This window comes from Ursus americanus, chromosome 1 (genome assembly GCF_024610735.1).
Source record: "Ursus americanus isolate L20-20 chromosome 1, mUrsAme1.1.p, whole genome shotgun sequence".
Lineage (NCBI taxonomy): Eukaryota > Metazoa > Chordata > Mammalia > Carnivora > Ursidae > Ursus > Ursus americanus.
Window position 1 is genome coordinate 79333767 of NC_142127.1, and position 20137 is coordinate 79353903.

At 39.4% G+C, this 20137-nt stretch overlaps 1 protein-coding gene across 2 annotated transcripts in view; it reads left to right on the plus strand.

Annotated features, from left to right (window-relative positions):
• ADAM23 (ADAM metallopeptidase domain 23) overlaps nucleotides 1-20137 on the plus strand; it is a 251687-nt gene that overhangs the window by 151044 nt on the left and 80506 nt on the right. For both annotated transcript variants that reach the window (XM_087862985.1, XM_045806585.2), the window contains one exon: nucleotides 17328-17391. In XM_087862985.1, the coding sequence (XP_087719111.1) occupies nucleotides 17328-17391 (64 nt within the window). The remainder of the gene's footprint in view (nucleotides 1-17327; nucleotides 17392-20137) is intronic.

The window sequence follows — 20137 nt, forward strand, 5'->3', positions numbered from 1 at the left end:
ATTATGCTATTACTTCACTCATCCTTTCTGATTTTGGATTGTAGTTTAGTGTGTGTATTCAAATTATTAGTCATCTCAAAAATATCCTCTGGTTTTAGATATTATTAGTCACCCAAAAGGCTAAGTGCCATTACATGGCCTCAGGATTTTTAAAATTGTGTGTAAAAATAGAGCAATTTATAATAATGATCTGACCCTCTGAGCATGCATGTGAAAACACCCTAGGATAACCTATTTCAGAATTATTAGATGTTCTAAATATTCTAGCACTGTAATATATTTTCTTTGATGAAAAAATAAGAACTCTGAAAAAGATTTTATCTTATTGAGCGAAAAAATGTCTGGAAGGGGCTTTATAATATGAATGTTCTTTGGTGCAGTGGGACACTGGTCTTGGCTTTCCTTAGATCCGCTGTTGGTGTTATTGCTCATGAATTCCGCCTTTCTGTGTGCAAATACATTTCTTAAACAATAGGAGAAGGTGGGAGTAAGAAAGGGAAGATGTTCGTTGAAATTGTTAATTCAGAATTCAGAAATTCATTGTGAATTCAGAAATATGTTTTAAAATAATTATCAAAACAAACAAGATTGATTTTTTTCCAGCCATGGTAGTTTTGGTGATTGAAAACCAATATTTGTTTTTTTAAAAAAAAAATCCAATTTAAATTTGTAGATTATTCCAGTGAAGGGTATGGGATGGTATCACTTACCATGTTCTTTTGAAACCAGTTATCAGCCATGACAGCTCCCTGTGGGGTTGACTTAACCTTGTGCCGCACACATCCCTCTCTGTCCTTATGTAGCTCCACAGAAAATCAGTGCGTGGGAGGATTTTGTTTGTCTCATGCCTTTATCTTTGTTCCATTAGCTGTCTAGTTCGAGGGTTAAATATTTTGGTAATAAAGTCAGAGATTGTTCAAATCCTGTCTGGTCTATTACGGTTTGTTATATTTCTGAACTTTTCTTTTCTGTACTTTGGTGTTCTCCAAGAACTTCTTTTCCTTTCTAAGTTTTACTCTTTTAATAGAAATGGACTCCTACATGAACATTGGAGTCTAAAAGTGGCCTAATAAGCCTGCTATTTTTAGGGAAGGAGAAAGTTGCCTTTTGTTCTCTCTGTGCTTTTCACTTCCCACATGTTCTTTAGACTTTTTTCCCCCTCTGGTCTTGGTAGTGAGAGCTTTCTAATTCCAGATGCCTTTTCCTTGGTCATTTCTGGCTCCATTTATCTCATATTCAAAATTTTTAATGTCAGAATTGGACTGGGCTCTCCTGTTTCTATTATTGACAGATATTTTGGATTTCTTTTCTTCTAATTTATTAAAATTATGAAATATTATATATAAAGGAGTAGAAACATGTTTTTATAGTTTAAGAAATAATAATGAAATGGACATTCATATATACTCAGCATGCAGGTTGAGAAACAGAACATTCCTAGTGTCTAAGCTCGTGTAGGAGATTTGGGAGTTGTTTTTTGTTTGCTTGTTTGTTTACCAAAAAACAAACCCAAAGACAAACCCAACAAAACAGTAATAAGTACATAACAATAGAATTTTCAGAAGAAAATGAAGAAAATGCAGATGCATGTTTATTTCTTGCATTCCATAAAAAAAGAAAGCTGTGTAGGATTGTAAGAAGGATTAGTACTGAAAGGGTTTGGCTGTTCATGCTGACTTACTGAAATTAGAAATAGAGTAAAATGAAGATTTCAAACATATACGTAAATATTCAGTGAACTGACACCGAGCATATCTTTGATGTTCTAAGGAATGATTAGAAATGTCCTATATTGGTCCCTCAGCTAGAGAACACATGACTTCTCTTTACTTCATTGACTCCTGGTCCTTGAGAATACATACTAGTAGCATTTCCGTGTCTTACAATTTGTTATAGAGAGCCCATTAAGAAATTATGTGTACACACACACACACACACACACACACACACACACACACACTCCTTTCATAAAGCTAGGTAGAGGTTGAAATAGTAAAGAGGCGTGCTCTTAGAGTAATTTTACTATCACATCTGTTCTAGTGTTTTTTCTCTCTCTCTCCTTCCTCCCTTCCTCCCTTCCTCCCTTCCTCCCTTCCTCCCTTCCTCCCTTCCTTCCTCCCTCCCTCCCTCCCTCCTTTCCTTCCTTCCTTCCTTCCTTCCTTCCTTCCTTCCTTCCTTCCTTCCTTCCTTCCTTTCTTCCTTTTAGAGAGAGGGCAAGCAGCAGTTGAGGGGGGTGGAGAAGGGCAGAGGGAGGATCTTAACCAGACTCCACGCCCAGTAGAGGGCTGGATCTCATGACCCTGAGATCATGACCTGAACTGAAGTCAAGAGTCCCTACACGTAACCGACTGAGCCACTCAGGTGCCCCGTTCATTCTTCTGTCAGCCATACATTCCCACTCTTTATGTGCAGACTGCCTGGGATTGGCTTTTGACTCATGGATACTTACCTAAAGATGGAGACAGAAAGTAGCCTGAGTCTCAGTTTTCTTGCTGCCATGTATTGTCTCAGGCCTCACCTTCCTTACCTGGGCTGAGCTCTACTTTTAGGACCCTCAGGTTCCTGTGGATTCCTCAGGCTGGAGTATGATGTGCCATCTTGTCTTTTATTGCTTCTGAACTTACTGGCTTGTGGACTCATCATTAACACAGCTATGTTAGGATACCTCTTCTGTGTAGGCAATATTACCAAAAACTGTGGATGTAACATGGCACCCGCCATTTCTTTTTTTTTTTTTTAATTAATGATTTTTTATTATATTATGTTAGTCACCATACAGTACATCCCCAGTTTCCGATGTAAAGCTCGATGATTCATTAGTTGCGTATAACACCCAGTGCACCATGCAATACGTGCCCTCCTTACTACCCATCACCGGTCTATCCCATTCCCCTACCCCCCTCCCCTCTGAGGCCCTCAGTTTGTTTCTCATAGTCCATAGTCTCTCATGTTTCATTCCCCCCTTCTGATTACCCCCCCTTTCTTTATCCCTTTCTTCCCCTACCGATCTTCCTAGTTCTTATGTTCCATAGATGAGAGAAATCATATGATATTTGTCTTTCTCTGCTTGACTTGTTTCACTTAGCATTATCTCCTCCAGTGCCGTCCATGTTGCAGCAAATGTTGAGAATTCGTTCTTTCTGATAGCTGAGTAATATTCCATTGTATATATGGACCACAACTTCTTAATCCAGTCATCTGTTGAAGGGCATCTCGGCTCCTTCCACGATTTAGCTATTGTGGACAGGCACCCGCCATTTCTATGGGATGGTACTCTGGAGAGTCTCCTTTGCTTATCTGGTGTTCACATGCGGGTGTGATCTCTAGACTCTATGCATTTCAACTCGTAGATATTCTTTTGTCTCAGAATTTAAGCTCTACCAGACTATTAGCTTCTGGATTTTTCTCCTCATGTAGTCCATTCCATTTTCTACCCCTATTGTGAGTACCAAACCTGTATGTGAATCAGTTCATTTAGGATCTTTCTCCTTCCCTATCATTTCCAACTCATGATTTGAAAACTTACTGTTGATACATAGTGAATTTGCCACTATGGATCACATAGTTAATTGTTAGAATTTTCACGAGGGTTCTAAAAATGTCTGGTTTTAAGATTAAGCTAAAAATAGTTTCTCTGAAAGGACCTAAATAGCATAGTTTCTCCTTTTTTCTGTGTCAGTCTCTCTGGGATTTGGCTGCTTCTAGAATCTTATAAAGGTTTTGCTTTTGATCCAAATACTGAGAGGCACTTTAATTGTGATTGTGGGTAGGATTGTCTACATGGACTTAACATTTTAAGACAATTTAATGAAAGTTGTCTGGCTAGAGGAAAAGCCCATTTATAGAAATTGTCTTAAAACTCTGTTGTTTTAGATATCTGTTATTCTGCTTTTTTCTACCACCGATTTGATTTTAGCACTGACATATTATATACATTAAAATAGAAGGAATGTGTGTACCTATAAATTATTTAAAGTGACTTTTAAGACATATAGAGAGGATCAAGTGTCAATAGTTAGTGATTTGAGTAGCTTTTAAGAGATAAAAATTCAGTTTTAGCTTTATGCAAAATGTCCAGACTATATAGTTAGACTGGAATAGATTACTCACCTGTGATCACTATTTTATACATATCCTTCAAAGTGACATGAAATGCCATCAAATTTGCTTAGCAAAAGCTACGTAAGCAGGATACTTATTTTTTCCTGTTATCTTTGGTTTCCAGTATCTTTATGATAAAGCATGTTAGTATGACTTTAAGTTTTTGAGTTATTTTTAGTTACAATCAAGTAACGGTTTTGTAATTGTTACCTGATTTTTAACACACCACTTAAATAGGCTGGTGTTAACACAGATATAGCTTCAGCAGTTCTTAAATATTAGCTCTTAGATTAGTTTCTATGTAAAAGTTTTTTGTTCATTTATTACTCTAATCTGCAGAGAAGTTTATCACTTTACATCTTGGAAACTGAGGTGTTTGTTCTTTTTTGGTTGAGGTGCATAGAAACATGTAGAATTAGAAAAAAACTGTAAAGAGGCTTTTTACACTACGTATGGAATATGGATAGAACTTTTCTTTTAACACCACTCTCGAAAATATTGGCCGAAGTCATCCCAGTACGTGGTAGTTGATTATTTCACAAAGTGTGTACCAAATAGATGTGTGTGTTAACTATCCCCAACTCCCAGCTTAGCACAGGTATATTTTTAGGGTAGGAGATGATGGTAGTCATACTCACATTCACTATTTTAAATTTGGAAGTGTCCTTAGAGATCCTATAACCCAACATTCTTGTTACACGATATTGTTCTGCAATATTATTGTTCCACAATATTAGGGACTTCTCCAAGGTCTGGGAGATAATCAGTGTCAGAGTCAGGCTAGGAATTGGATCTCTGGATTCCTGTTTACTCATTCATTCATTCATTCATTGAAGTTAATTCATTCTACGACAAACACATCTGGGCGCTTGTTTAGTTCAGGCATTCTTTCATAACTGAGGATATAACTGTGAACAAAGTAAAAAAGGCCAAGTTAGCACTACAATTACCTACACTGAATCTGAAAGTCCATACCAGTTGGAAGGAATCCCCTTCCCACAGAAGCTACAAATGTTTTTTCTGATACATTCTATGCTCTTCAGAGGCTCATTATCTTCCTATTATGTTGAAATGGTACATAATTTGGAAGTATGAAAAATTCTCTGGCTAGAGCAACTAGTTGGGCTTTAGGAACTCAGGGTTTTTTTTGTTTTTGTTTTTTTAACAATCAAAGGCCCAGTGGATCATTTTTTTGATGCCATGAAGTAAGGGATGAATTTGAAGATCATTTTTATAAGTGGTAATTTAAGAAATGGGTGGTATTTTGTAGAATAGTAATTTTGTACTTGAAGAAACCCTTTAAAAAGTTTTCATTTCCTCCTCCTCTTGTTGCTATTCTGTGCCCTTGTCTGCCATCTTGGTTTGATGTTACTGCAGAAGTCTGTTTCTAGGTGCTACATTGTGCTAGTTTCTTAAATGCGTGTACTATTTAGGAAGGACCATGGTTATGAGCTCTAAACTTCCCTCTGTTAGATGTATGAAGGATCCACGATTGCACAGAATGTTGTTTTCTGCTTAGTACAGAGAAATCTAGGATGACAATTTCAATGTCTTTTCCTTTATAGGGCTGTCCAGCCCTGTTGTCAGTCTGTCCCGCGGAACCTGCCTTGTGGCCTTGGGGCTCCGTTTAGCCAGCAGACACCATACAGCCTCAGGTTGGGGTAGCAGCAGCCAGCCAAAGGGTTAGACTCCTCCCAGGTAGAGCAGAAAAAGAGGAAGAAAGCTACAAAAGATCACTGTGACTGTTGGACAAAATCTTACTCCCCTTGAACTATTATAAGAACATAAAATTGCCGAGTTCACACTAGCATTTGTATAGCAGATGTTAGGACAAATGATCTATAACTTACAGTAAAACCATTTAAAGAAATGGAAACATTTAGGTAAAAATTACATAGTCTTTGTTAATCCTTTATTTGTCCCTCCTCTGTTTTATTTGTTCCTTACTCCAGCCGTTAATTGAATGAGTGACGGAAAGTTAGGGCTCCAGGTTTTCATCTGTGGAAGGCCTTTTCTTAGTGTCTCTGCTGGGCTCTTGCTGTTCTCTCCTGCTGCTAACATTAATTACTTTGCAGATGGCTCTAATTGACCCAGTAAAAGAACCTTGTCTGTGTTCAGCCCTGCCCAGGCCCTTCAGTCTCTGCAGCTTCTGAGGCCACAGAAAGTACTGCATGCTTTCCGCCCTGACAGAAAACCGTTTGGCCTTCCAAGCTCTGAGTTCCCGCTTCTAGTGCGCCCTTCTTTTCCCAGGTTACAGCTCCTTGCTGAACCCTGTGTCCTGCCTGGGCCCAAATCTGCCTTTTGAACGGCACCCCCACCGTGCCTGAGGCCCTGGCCCAGCTGGACTTTGAGCAGAATTTACCTCCCTGCCTTCACCGCCTGATCTCTCTGTATGTCCTGCTCTTTCCCACCTCTGTTTCCCGGACCGTATTTGGTCACGAACCTGCCTTGACCTTGCTTTCTTATTGAAAAGTCCCCGATCGCCCTTCATAGTTGAAATGAATTTCCTGTTCGGGGGCAGCCTGATGCTTTGTTATTCAGCCTCGGCTACCTGTCGCCTGGTCTTATTTTAGGTATGAGATTATAAACACCTCGAGGATATGGACTGGGTTTATTTCTCCTTGTGTCCTCACACACTCCGTCTAGCTTGAACAACCTCCAGGTGTTCAGGGAAGGGTGGGAGCACTGGGGGGGAGGGACAGAGGCAGACAGCCTGGCCTCTGCTCCCCACCTGCTTGCTGGTGGCATTGCCAGCAGCTGTGATTCCTTTCCTGTCCCGGGGCCTAAAATTAGTCCTTCAATAATTTCTTCCTAAGGGAACTGTGTTCCTCTTCTTTTAAAAAGTATAGCTTGTATTGTGGCTTCTTATTTTAAAAGGTAGTATGTATTCATTGTAAAAACTTCAGGAATTCATGGGTGAGCCAAAGAACGAAAATAAAAACCGATGAAAGTTCCACAGAAAACAATAGCTCACTGTGATATTTGAGTGTATATCTTTGCAGATTTTTTCTTTCTGTAATGTGTAAACATACTTTTTAAAAGTTACCAAACATAATATTCTCTCATTTGCTTTTTTCACTGAACAATGCTGTAAACATCTTTCCAATTGTCTGTAAAACCGCATATAAAAAACCAGCTCGTACCTCCATCATCTTCAGAGAATCATCGCACGCGCGCGCGCGCGCGTGTGTGTGTGTGTGTGTGTGCGTGTGTGTGTGCGCGCGCGCTCTTGTCTAGTTATTTCCTCAGGAAACCTTTATAAGTAGCACTTAGGCGATTATAAAAACTTACGGATTTAAAGGGTGAGTATGTTTTTAGGACTTTGATAGCTGCCGCCAAATTGTCCCCAGCAAGACGCACTAATACACATTCCCAACAGTAATGTGTGGAGTGCTCGTTTTTCTAACTCCCTCCAGCTCTGGCTGTTATGATTCATTTTTACTTTCTAAACTGATGGGAAAAATTGGTCTCTTATGGTTGTTTTAATTTACAGGTCTTTTATTACTAGTGCAATTGTGCATTTGCATATAATTGGGGACCATTAGTATTTCTTGTTTTCTTTTCCCCCGTGAACTGCATTTTGCACATTCTGTGTTGTTAATTGCCTGCCCACATCCTTTGCCCATTTTCTATTGAATTGTTTATCTGTTTTTACTTGGTTTTAATCTTGGCTCCTTTATGTTAAGGATGGTAACCCTTTGTTTTTCATATATTTGCAAATGTTTTTTTCTTAGTTTTTCTTGAAATTTTGTTTATGGTACTTTTTAACTCATGGAAGTTTAAAAATTTTTTTATAGTCTTATCTGTTGTTCTTTATAATTTCTAGGCTTAATATCGTGTTTTAAAAGGCCTCTCCTTCCTAACATTCAGCTGTAGTTTTATAGCTTTATTTTAAAAAATATAAATCTTTAATGTATATATTTTTAATTTGGTGTAAGATATGATTAGGGATCTAACCTTCCAAAATGTTAAGTCACTTGTCCTGTACATATTTATTCTTTATTCTCTTTTTTACCAGTTTAAAATGCCATTATTTTCGTATGTAAAGTGTTTGATATGAACGTGAATTTCTTTTCTGCTCTTCCCTTTGGGCCATCTGTCTCATCAGGTCAGTGCTCTGGATCTTGGTTGTTATAATAGTAGTATAAATATAATAGTAATATCCTATTGTAACTCCCCTTTTAAGAAAAATATTTGGGTACTCATAAGCATTTGTTCTTTAAGATGAACTTTGGAATAATTTTGTCAAGTTGTAAAAATTTACTGGATCTTGCTTGGAATTAAGATTAAAGTTACAGAGTATATGTACATCTATGCATATGTACTTGTATGTTTATATATTTGCATACATAACACATATATGAAATTCGTTTCTGTTTTTGTCATTATTGGTAGAAACTTTTCCCCTAGACTATTTCTAGGTGGTTTTTGCTGGGGCACATAAAAATGTATTTTATTTTTGCATATTTATCTTGCAACCAGCTACCTTATTTAATGCTTATTATTTCTGATAGATTTTCCATTAGTTTCTGTTTGATTTTTTTGACCATTTCATGCATACTTGGAAAGAATGGAACACTGTGTAAACATATGTGCCATTTTTCTGAAAAACTGAAAAATGGAAGAAGCAGGGAGTTCTTATCCTAGGATGTGGCAGGAATTGGACTTGGAGGAAAGTTGTCTTGGACAAGGTTACAGGAAGGCAAGGTGGATCACAGGTCCATATCTGTTGTCTATGATTTCACTGCGTGTGATTCCATGGTTTTTTTTTTTTTTTAATTATGTTAATAGCTGTAAAAAGAAGTGTTGGGCATGTCAGAAGAGAACCCACATTGGCAATATTCAACATATTATAATATTCATTATTAGCTTAAATCTGTGCATCAAAGCATTTCAGTTATGTGTAATTGTGTTCAGAAGGTATGCTGTTTTTATTTGGATTCATTTTTCCCTGTGTTTAAAAATCTTTTTTGTTTCACGATATATGGGGGTAAAACCACATATGTGAGAATACCTGGAACTCTATTCTGGAGGGATCTCAGAATTACTGGTATATACTTGCAGAGATATTGGCAGCCACAGCTGGGAATGTGTCAGCCACTTCATATGGTCTGACTTCAAAGCTAAGGAGGAAAAATTAAACGTCCTTCATTTTTGTTTAATTAAGGATGTCTGTTGATGCTACTCAGAAGGGAACTCTTAATTGGCTACTCTCAGTGGCTGCTCAAGCCAGCTTGGGTGGTGGTCATCAGCCTTTATATCTCAAGTTCATGCCTCCTTTCTCTTCGAGCTCCTCCTTTGTCTACTTGCCTGCCTATTAACTTGCGGCCCTGCCTGTGTTCCCTGTTATATTAGGCTAGGGTGTTCGGAACTGTATTATGGTGCGTGGGGCCATCACCTATGAGATGCAAGAGCGCCTCCACATTAAAATTTTGGTCGCAACCTCTTATGTGATTTAGGAACTCATTAAATTCCTGTTGTGACCCTCAAAGAGGTTTACACCCCTACATCCTGCTTCTGCTAGGCGTGTTCTCCACCTGCAGCTCCCCTCCTATGAAATATGCCCACATTCTCAGCCCTCGCCTAGCAGGCTGTCTTTGTTTGACTTAACACAAAGCTTCTATTCAATCTGTAATTACTTTTACCCACTTAACATATCATTTCTACTCTTTTAAGTTCCAACCTCTTCATGCCTACAATCCTTTAGCACAGCTTAAAAGTCTTATTGTATTGTTTACATTCAAAGGATTATATATTTTCTAGCTGAAACGCTTTTGGAATAAAAATTATTTTAGGTGGGATGATTAATTTTTTCCTAAACCCAGAGAAAAGTGGCTATTGGAAAATCATTTGACTTTTAAGCCTATTGTTTTCAAAAAAGGAAAGCAACGTAAGGACAGAGGATAATTACAAGGTTACAAACTTATGCTTGTATGAATGTACTGAGTTTAAATTCTGTGTCTCTCTTCATTACAAGTTATAATAATTATTTGATGAATTAAAAATATGTATGTATATAAAAGGAAAAAAGAGAAGATTCTAGTGTAAAGAGGGAACAGGCATGGTGCTTCATTGTACAATGCTATTATGCTCGAAGCCCCATGAAGTTGCTCATCTCCATAGTGACCAGCGTGTGTTATTAAATGAATGAATGAGATCCGGTGGAGAGGGCAGCAGGAGACTTCTCGGGCGAATCTGTCAGGGGCCACTGGGCATGATCAGGGCTTGCAATATTGAGAAGCTAAGCCCTGTCAAACAGAAGATACTCAGGTGGGTGAATATACCTTATGAAAGTAGGCATTAGTGGCAGTCTTATTTTTCTACACACAATTTTTTACTCTTTGTTCACATAAATGTTGACTTCTGTTCCAATCCCAGTTTTGAACACATATGGAAGTAACTTACGGGTTTGACTACCGAGGACTGAATTAAAATATTTGTGCTACTGTTCACTTAAGAATGAAGACCTCGTGTGACAAGAAGCAAAGTTGGTCGAGACTCGACAAGTCCAGTGTCCTGCAGTGAATGTGGATTTGTAGCTTCCTGGCTTCCACATCTCTGGAAGCTATACTTTCTACCTCCTGATGTTACGCACTCAGAGAGAGAACCCAAGGTTGTCCTAAAATGGTGGCCATATAAACATAATCACAGAGGCCAAAAGCAACTGGAGAAGGAGACATACTCACAGACTCCTGGCTTAGTAGCATCTCAGCTTTAGGATATTTTTCATTTCATAGACTAGTCTGACCTTCCATATAGAACTTGATGTACGTACCTAAAGTTTGACTTTGAGGTGGGTAACCATATGCCCCAGACCTCCTTGGTTTACATCTGTTGTCCTGCCATAATTATTAATGTGCCTCTTTTCACTCCCCAAAATGGCCTGATTTGGATGATAAATTATATGACCATCCAATTGGTAAGCCTTGAAACTTGCTACTATTCTTCTCGACTTTTCTCTAGATGTACTGATGAAGGAATGTCCTGTTGGCCTCTAGGGCCCTTTAGAAGAGCTCATTCTGCTCCCAGCAACCCACACGATTTTTTAATCGGGATATAAGCTGTGAGGATTTGACACGTTAATTTAAGTGAATATAGATTTCAGAGCTGGGCTTCTAGAGACTGATAGTTTGTCTTTTTTTATAAGGAAGTGATGACTTTTAACTCATGTGGACCAGACGGTTTCCTTGTGATCCAGCCTTTATCTTTCCTAGCATTTCCCTCACAGCCCAAGGTCCTGACCTTTACCTAATCAAACAATTTAATTTGCTTGATTAACCTACTCAGACTTTCATGACAGGGTTACCCCAAAAAAGCATATGATTCTTTCTTTAAAGTAAGGGATTCAAGTTATTTTCCAAAAAAACCTAGGAGTCATCCACCCTTTTTGGTTAATAAGATTTTAAGGTGCAAGGGATTCCTGGTAAGTAACTTTTCCCGGTTACAAGGATGCTTGGCTTCTCCATAATAAGGCTAAGTGAAAGATATAAACCTTTGGGAGTTTTGACCACATACATCTCAAACTTGAGGACTCCAACAAATACATGTATGTTTTTATAGGAAAAATCTCCCCAAGGCATATTTCTTTGTGTGAATTTCCAATGCTTAGCTCTTGTAGCAGCTTTCTTTGTATATTTGCTGATGATTCTGAGATTCTTTAAACATTAAATTTCTAAATTTTTCTTTGTGATAAATCTTGGAATTAGGATAGTTGAAACCATGTTTCTGTAATGAAGATGAAATCCGAGATTTAACACTATTATCTCTTACCCACCTTATGGTCCAATACAAGTGGAATGGTTTTCCTGGGAAGCTCTTCTCCAGATCATGATGTAGGAACCTAGGCTACACCCATCTTGTAGCCACGCCATCTGGGGCATGGGGCTTCCAGAGTTGCTGTGGAAGAGAGAGCTTGGGTAATCATGCATGGAGTATAATGACCACACTAGGGATAGACATCACTTCCCACCATATCTTCTGAGCCATAATTCAATCTCTTGGCCTTAACCTCATTGCCAGAGAAGCTTTGAAATGTAGTTTTACTGTGCTAGGAAGGGGAAAGTCAAATGGGATATGGTGGCTACAGAGCCTCATTTCTGCCACAGCTCCCTTCAGTGGTTTGATCCTTGGCTCACTTGCCATGTTTTAATAGTCTTACCATTCTCCTGCTCTTAGAGCTCAGCATCGTCAAGGTGTTTACCCTTGTTCTTCATATTTGAGTAAAATCACCTTCAGTCTGACTCTAGAATTCACCTTCTTTTCACTACCTCAGTGGTACAGATTCACCATGAAGGTGCAGAAAGAGGGGGTTCAAGAGAATTTCCTTACTCCAGTTCTTCCTTTCTCTTCCACCTTGCTTTGAATTTCCATCCTACAGTTATTCCTTTACTTCGAAGAATCACCCCTCTTTCACCGGTAACTAGCACAAGAAGCACTGTAGTAGCCATCTAATAGCTTTTTGGTAACTTAAATGATTAAAAAAGGGGGGGCGCCTGGGTGGCGCAGTCGTTAAGCGTCTGCCTTCGGCTCAGGGCGTGATCCCGGTGATCTGGGATCGAGCCCCACATCAGGCTCTTCCTCTGGGAGCCTGCTTCCTCCTCTCCCACTCCCCCTGCTAGTGTTCCCTCTCTCGCTGTCTGTCTCTCTGTCAAATAAATAAATTAAAAAAAAATCTTAAAAAAATGATTAAAAAAGGATGTTTATTTCAGAATTTAGGGTGTTCCAAAACTCCCTTTTAACAGTTCCTGCAAGGGATCAAGCACCCAGTTGGCGGATCAGTAAAGCAACTTGACCGTTTATGTTTGGGACCACAACTGCCAAATAGCTCAGCATTGGCATGTCAGAACATTCTGTTTGCAACAGGAAGTCCTACTGGGGCAACTAATAGAAGCAGAGGTGGGGGGAAGGCCTTGAAGAGCATCTGCAAGCAGAGACTGCCAGACAACCCATCCTTAGGCATCCAGAGATGGAGATTACCTGCTCCTTCCTCGCTGGGTAGGGCCAGAGACACAGCACTGCGTAATTAACTGTTCATGTCTTCTTTCCAATGTTACTTCTCTGTCACTGAAAGATCTCATTTCACATCCTTTAAGAGTTTTATAATTAATTAAGTTACATTTTGTTGTTGATTCACTTTCAGGGAAATTACAAATAATATTTTAGGATCGGACATTTGTGCTGATTTTGCTTAGTTTCAATTTCAGAAAGTTGTGTCTTTCATGCCAGTTTCCCAGGCCGTGTATGGGCCCAACACACAGTAGATGCTGGTAGATGTTTGCGCACTTGGTGTGTGTTCATGAAGGGCTTACTATGTGCTCGGGATTATGCCAGGTGTCAGGATGCTGTGGTGAGTGACAGAAACGGTGTTAAGGGAGGGAGGGCCATGTTCAGACTGGAGGAAAGGATGGAGCAAATGGGAGAGGTGGTGCTCTTTATAGAAGATGGAGGGAAGAATGGTGAGGTGACAGGAGCGTACGGTGTTATGTCCAGCTCAGGGTCTGTCACAGACACCTGGAGAAGTTGCTGTTTTTCTCCTCCTCCTTCTCCTCCTCCTCCTTCTTCTTTTACAGATTTTATTTATTTGAAAGAGAGAGAGAACAAGTGGGGAGGAGGAGCAGAGGGAGAGGGAGAAGCAGGCTCCCTGATAGGCTGGGAGCTCGATGTAGGGCTCGATCCCAGGACCCTCGGATCATGATCTGAGCCGAAGGCAGCCGCTTAACCAACTGAACCACCCAGGCGCCCCTGTTTTTCTTCTTTAAGACTTTCAAATACAGGAAATGTTAGAAACAGTTCTGTCCATGGTGGGGCGGGGGGAAGCCCTTTAAAAGGGGTAAATAGGATAATTGAAGTGACCTTTATCAGATTTGGCAATTAATGATTAGAATGCTATTATATGCCCTTGTCATCACAAGCAAAATAAATTTGTTTTCAACTCTTAGACATGCTCCAGTGGTTGTGTGGTTGAGAATTTTGAAAATAATGAATTACCTGTAGAGAGAGGTAATTAGAAAGTAGTTAGTGAAACTCTCTCTGCCTTGTGGAAGCATTCCTCAAAGAAATGTTACCATCAACAGCCCTGTTTATCTATATTCACAGTGCTAGTTGCTGACTTAACTAGAAATGAAAGAAGTTTCTGCACCCTGTCAGGTATTTTCAAGTACCTAGAGTTAAGAATTGTCATTATTTTGACTATTACTTAGATTTTTATTTTTATTTTTTATTTTATTTTATTTATTTATTTTAATAATAATTTTTTATTATGTTATGTTAGTCACCATACAGTACATCCTTAGTTTTTGATGTAATGTTCCGTGATTCATTATTTGCATATAACACCCAGAGCTCCATGAAATATGTGCCCTCCTTAATACCCATCACCAGCCTATCCCAATCCCCCACCCCCTCCCCTCTGAAGCCCTCCGTTTGTTTCCCAGAGTCCATAGTCTCTCGTGGTTCATTCCCCCTTCTGTTTATCCCCCCTTCATTCCTCCCTTCCTTCTCCTACTGATCTTCCTGCTATTTCTTGTGGAAATAAATGAGTGAAACCATATGATGATTGTCTTTCTCTGCTTGACTTATTTCACTTAGCATAATCTCCTCCAGTCCCATCCATGTTGCTGCAAATGTTGAGAAATCGTTCTTTTTGATGGCTGAGTAATATTCCATTGTATATATGGACCACATCTTCTTAATCCAGTCATCTGTTGAAGGGCATCTCAGCTCCTTCCACAATTTAGCTATTGTGGACAATGCTGCGATGAACATTGGGGTGCATATGGCCCTTCTCTCCACTATGTCTGTATCTTTGGGGTAAATACCCAGTAGTGCAATTGCTGGATCATTGGGTAGCTCTATTTTTAACTTTCTAAGGGACCTCCACACTGTTTTCCAAAGTGGCTGTACCAACTTGCATTCCCACCAACAGTGAAAGAGGGATCCCCTTTCTCCACATCCTCTCCAACATTTGTTGTTTCTTGTCTTGTCAATTTTTGCCATTCTAATTGGCATAAGGTGGAATCTCAGTGTGGTTTTGATTTGAATTTCCCTGATGGCTAATGATTTTGAACATTTTTTCATGTGTCTGTTAGCCATTTGTATGTCTTCATTGGAAAAGTGTCTGTTGATATCTTCTGCCCATTTTTTGATTTATTTGTTTCTTGTGTATTGAGTTTGAGAAGTTCTTTGTAGATCTTGGATACTAGACTTTTATCTGTAGTGTCATTTGCAAATATCTTCTCCCATTCCGTGGGCTGCCTCTTAGTTTTTTTGACTGTTTCCTTGGCTGTGCAGAAGCTTTTTATCTTGATGAAGTCCCACAAGTTCATTTTTTCTTTTGTTTCTCTTGCCTTTGGAGATGTGTCATGAAAAAAGTTGCATGGCCGATGTCAAAGAGGTTACAGCCTATGTTCTCCTCTAGGATTTTGATGGATTCCTGTCTCACATCGAGGTCTTTCATCCATTTGGATTTTATCTTTGTGTATGGTGTGAGAGAGTGGTCAAGTTTCATTCTTTTGCATATAGCTGTCCAATTTTCCCCAGCACCGTTTATTGAAGAGACTGTCTTTTTTCTACTTAGATTTTTAAAAGGGAATGAGTAGATGTACCATAATTTAGTTTCAAATGTAGAAACATCAGTAGACACACATTTGATTAATAATTTCAGTAGAAAAAGTGGTCCAAGGTACCAGCTTCTGCCTTACTTCTGTGTTGTGAAGGTTGACCTTCAGCTCATGCGGGAGACCATGCTGGATGCATGCATGCGTCTCCCCCTCCTTGACTGGCTCCAAGCCGCCTCCAGCCTTCTTTACTGGGGCGTGTTAGACCTGCGTCAGATGCAGCTATCAAAATGATGCAAAATCATTGAGTTCTTCCATACTTCCGTTAAAGAAGTAGTGTCAAGATTTCCTAACGAGAAAACCTACACTTAGGTGGAACTAGAGAAAATAGAATGTTAGAGTAGGAAGGGCCCTGAGGAGTCCTCTGCTCCAGCCTTCCTTTTGCAGAAGTGGAAGTGGAGGCCTGAATTTAGGGCCCACATCTGGCTCGTACATAGTAGAACCTACTTTTGTCCTCCTCTTACCATTAGGATGAAATGAGTTAACCTCTTTCTGGTCCCTAGCACAGCGCCTAGGACCGAGTGAGGGCTCAGCACATGGGACTTACCATTTGTCATCATTATTGCTAGTGGCAGAGCCCAAAGAGGAACCCGGATGCCCTAATAGTGGCTTGCTCTTCCCAAGGCTCGTAGATTGCATTCCCCACATAGTATAGAGAGAAATGTGTTCGGAGAAATTGAATTAAAATAAAAGCAGTGGCAGCCTCATTCTTGTTGCAGAGCACGGCCTTGGTGCTGAGTTCTGGGCTCCGTGTGGCATGTGCTTCATGTAACCTCCAATGTCCTGTGCGATTCGGACTATTGCCTTCTTTTGACTCAAGTAGAGGCTGACTTGGGTAACTGGCCTGTAGTCACCACACTAACAAGGGGCTGGGCTAGGCTTTAAATCCGACTTTGTCTGACTTCAAAGTCTTTATTGTTAACTGTTCTTTTATTCCAGGGGTTGGCAAACTATGGCCCACAGGCCAAACCGAACATACCTGGTTTTGTGTAGTCCCCAAGCTAAGAATGTTTTTTACATTTTTAGATGGTTGAAAAAATTGAAGAAGAAAAAATATCACGAGACATGAAGATTAGGTGAAATTCACATTTCAGTGTCCATAAATGAAGTCTTACTGGCACACAGCTATGCTGATTGGTTTATATCGCCTGTGTCTGTGTCTAGAGTTGAGTAGTCGTGGCAGAGTCCATGTGGCCCGAAAAACCTAAATTATTTCCCATCTGGCCTTTACCCTATACTTTTCCTCAGTGATTATGTTTTGAGATTCCAGTTATTTAGAGCATAATTGTGGGATTTTTTATAGGGTGTCTCTCCTCCTGTAACCTGCCTTTTCTGTTTGTTCCATGTTAATTAACCTATCGGTCAAATGATGCATAGCGTGTATAAACAGAGTTCACCTTTATAGTATCTATATTTTCTTTTTTTAACAGAGTGAGGAGTGATTTGTTATTGGAGAATGTTCGAGGCTCTTGATGAGAACCTGTTTGTACTTGCCATGGGGGGTGGCTCTTTGTGCTCTGCACGCCCCTGGCAGCCATCTACTGAGCTGATTATTTTTAAACCTCTAAGTATCTTGGATGCAGAAATCACTCTATTTTCTTTCCCTTGTAGTGGTTTGCTCTCTTCTGATTATGTGGAGATCCACTATGAAAATGGGAAGCCACAGCACTCTAAGGTACGGTGAAGAACATACGGAAATCCCGTAGCATCAACATACTTGCTCATAGAATTGTTCATTGCACACCGCATTGTTATGATGTCTCTCTCAATAAAATGATCTGTTCTCTTGTCCAACAGTGCTGTTTTTAAATTTGAAATAAGTTTAGGAGAAACTTATTAAAACTTATAAATGTTTGAGATAGCATTAGAGATTCTGTATATTCAGGTCAATAAATGTTTATTGTTTTGTTTATACGGACAGCATCTTCTGTTAATGAATGGTAAGAAGAGTTATATAGCCCCATAGAAATACCTTCAAGTAGTAGATCCCCAGCTCATGGTCATCGAGTCTGAATGAGGAGACTAGAATGGCTGTTCAGTCTAAGAGACTTTGGTGTCCGAGAAGGGCAGAGGACAGGTGGGGGAAGGGAGATTCAGGGAACACTGTCCTTAATCTTCACAAGAGTTCTGGGAGATGGATATTATTATTTCTGTTGTGCGAAGAAAGGAAGAAATTGAGGCAGAAAGAGGGCAAATAAGCTACTCAAGGCCACCATGTATTGTCATAGAAAGCTAATTGGGTACTTGATATCCTTCCATGGAGGTTAACTATTCTCTCAATAAGGAGCAAGTGGGTTTAGATGAAAATGAGGTTATTTGCATGTAAGGAAGATGATGATCTCTACCAGTCAAGATGAAAATCCTTGGGATGGCTACATTCAAAGACTCTGATGTGTAGGAAGTCCACAGAGTGCCACTGAAGCCTAAGCAGTGTCCACGGGGCAGCTACCACGGGCACAGGAGAAGAAACAGGGAAACCAAATACAATGGGAAACGTTGGATCTTTTTTTCTACGTTGTTAACGAGTATTGGCTCAGAAGTGGGCCTTTTCATGTGCGGGTTTGCTGGGTTGTGTAGCACAGAGAACTAGGTTTTTTCAGTGTGATAACTTCTCGCCAAATATTTATGGGTGGCCTTAACTGTAAATACTGCCCCAGAGGTTAAAGAATTTCTCAGGATTTATAACTGTCCAATTAACAGCGGGCACATTTGTAATTCGATGCATGTTTTAAACCATTGAATTTTATGCTGCAGATTAAGAACACGCAGTTAATTTTCTTACTGTTCTGTCAGTTCTTGCCTCAGGCTGCAGCTTGGGGGTTGTTGACTCTCCCTAAAAGTTAATGCTGTGGAAAGCGAGCAGCAATGCTAAATCAAGCACGGGAATGGTGCTTTCTGGCATTTGTACAAACCAAAGCTTCCGTCAGCGGTGCCAGTGCCCCGAGTGCTGCGGATGCTGAATCATGAGTCTGGAGTAGGGAAGATTGCACGAGAACTTTATAGACTCAGCAAAGGGGCCACCTTTGTAGGCCACAGTAACCTGAGTCAAACTTCTCACTAACAAGTACAGTCAGTTTTTTTTTTTTTTTTAGAAGCAGAATAGCTAATTGGCCTCCAGAGGTCATTCGAGGTCCCAGAAGGAGGCCTTATTAATAAGGCACATCAAATTTCATATCAGTTACAACTAGGATTTAAAACAAAGGGTAGTTCAGCTGTGGCAAAGGAAGTGTTCATTGCAGTTTGTTTTTGTGTTCATTGCTTTTCTCTTATTTATGCCTCATTTTCTCCAAACCCAAATTTACTGCTTCATATATAATGAATTCATTGTAACAGTCTGTTTTGTATATACACTCCCAAAGCCCAAGATGACATGGTGCACATTATCTTAAAGCAGATTTTTTTTAACCTAATAACATTATGAACATTTTAACATGTATTAAATAATATTCTAAACTTTTATTTCTAAAAATGCATAATATTCTTTCCTATTCATTATAATTTATTTTAAAATCTCATAGCCATAGACATTAGATTGCTTCCAATTTTTTACTATACAAATAATTTGTAAGGAAAGGCCTTCCTGATAAATTTTTTAAAAGATTCTATTTATTATTTGAGAGAAAGAGAGTGGGGAGGGGCAGCGAGAGAAGGAGAGAGAGAATCTGAAGCAGACTCCCCATTGAGCATGGAGTCTTATGCAGGGCTCGATCTCATGACCCCAAGATCATGGCCTAAGCTAAAACCGAAAGTGAGACACCCAACTGCCTGAGCCACCCGGGTGCCCCTTCTGATGCATTTTGAACACATCTTTAATAATTGTGTAAGGATTAATTCTGAGAATGGGATTTTCTGAGTCAAAGAATTGGTACTTTAAAGGCTTTTGGTACATATTAAGGTTTTCTTCCTGAAAGTTTCTTTAGATCCACACTCTTCCTACCATTATATACATATTTTATAAAATGTTTTTTTTTAACTTCAGATTGCCTTCCATGTTAAGAAAATCTTTGTACAGAGTACCAGTGAAGGAAATTAACATGTAAGGATGGTTAGGTTAATTAAACATGTTTCAATCCAGTGTGCAACCTTTCTTCCAGAGATTTCACACTGTTAGACAAAAGTACATGTAAACACACCCTGTTATTCACTAGAGATGAAAAGAATTACTTCGAGCCTATTTGGCTTTAAGTGTGGACATTTAAAATATCCCGAGAATTAGTTTCAAACAGAATGGTGAGTCCATACTAGAGGTCAGTGTCTTAGGCTTTTATTTTTATTGGATGAAAGTGAGTTAAAAGGACTTCTTTCTTTGTGAAGCAAAGATAGGAACTGGAGAGGTCAACGAATTAAGTAATCAATATAGAAGAGGAGCCAGGTATCCGTGAATGAGTATGGAAGCACTTTTGTTCTGCATTCCACAGACC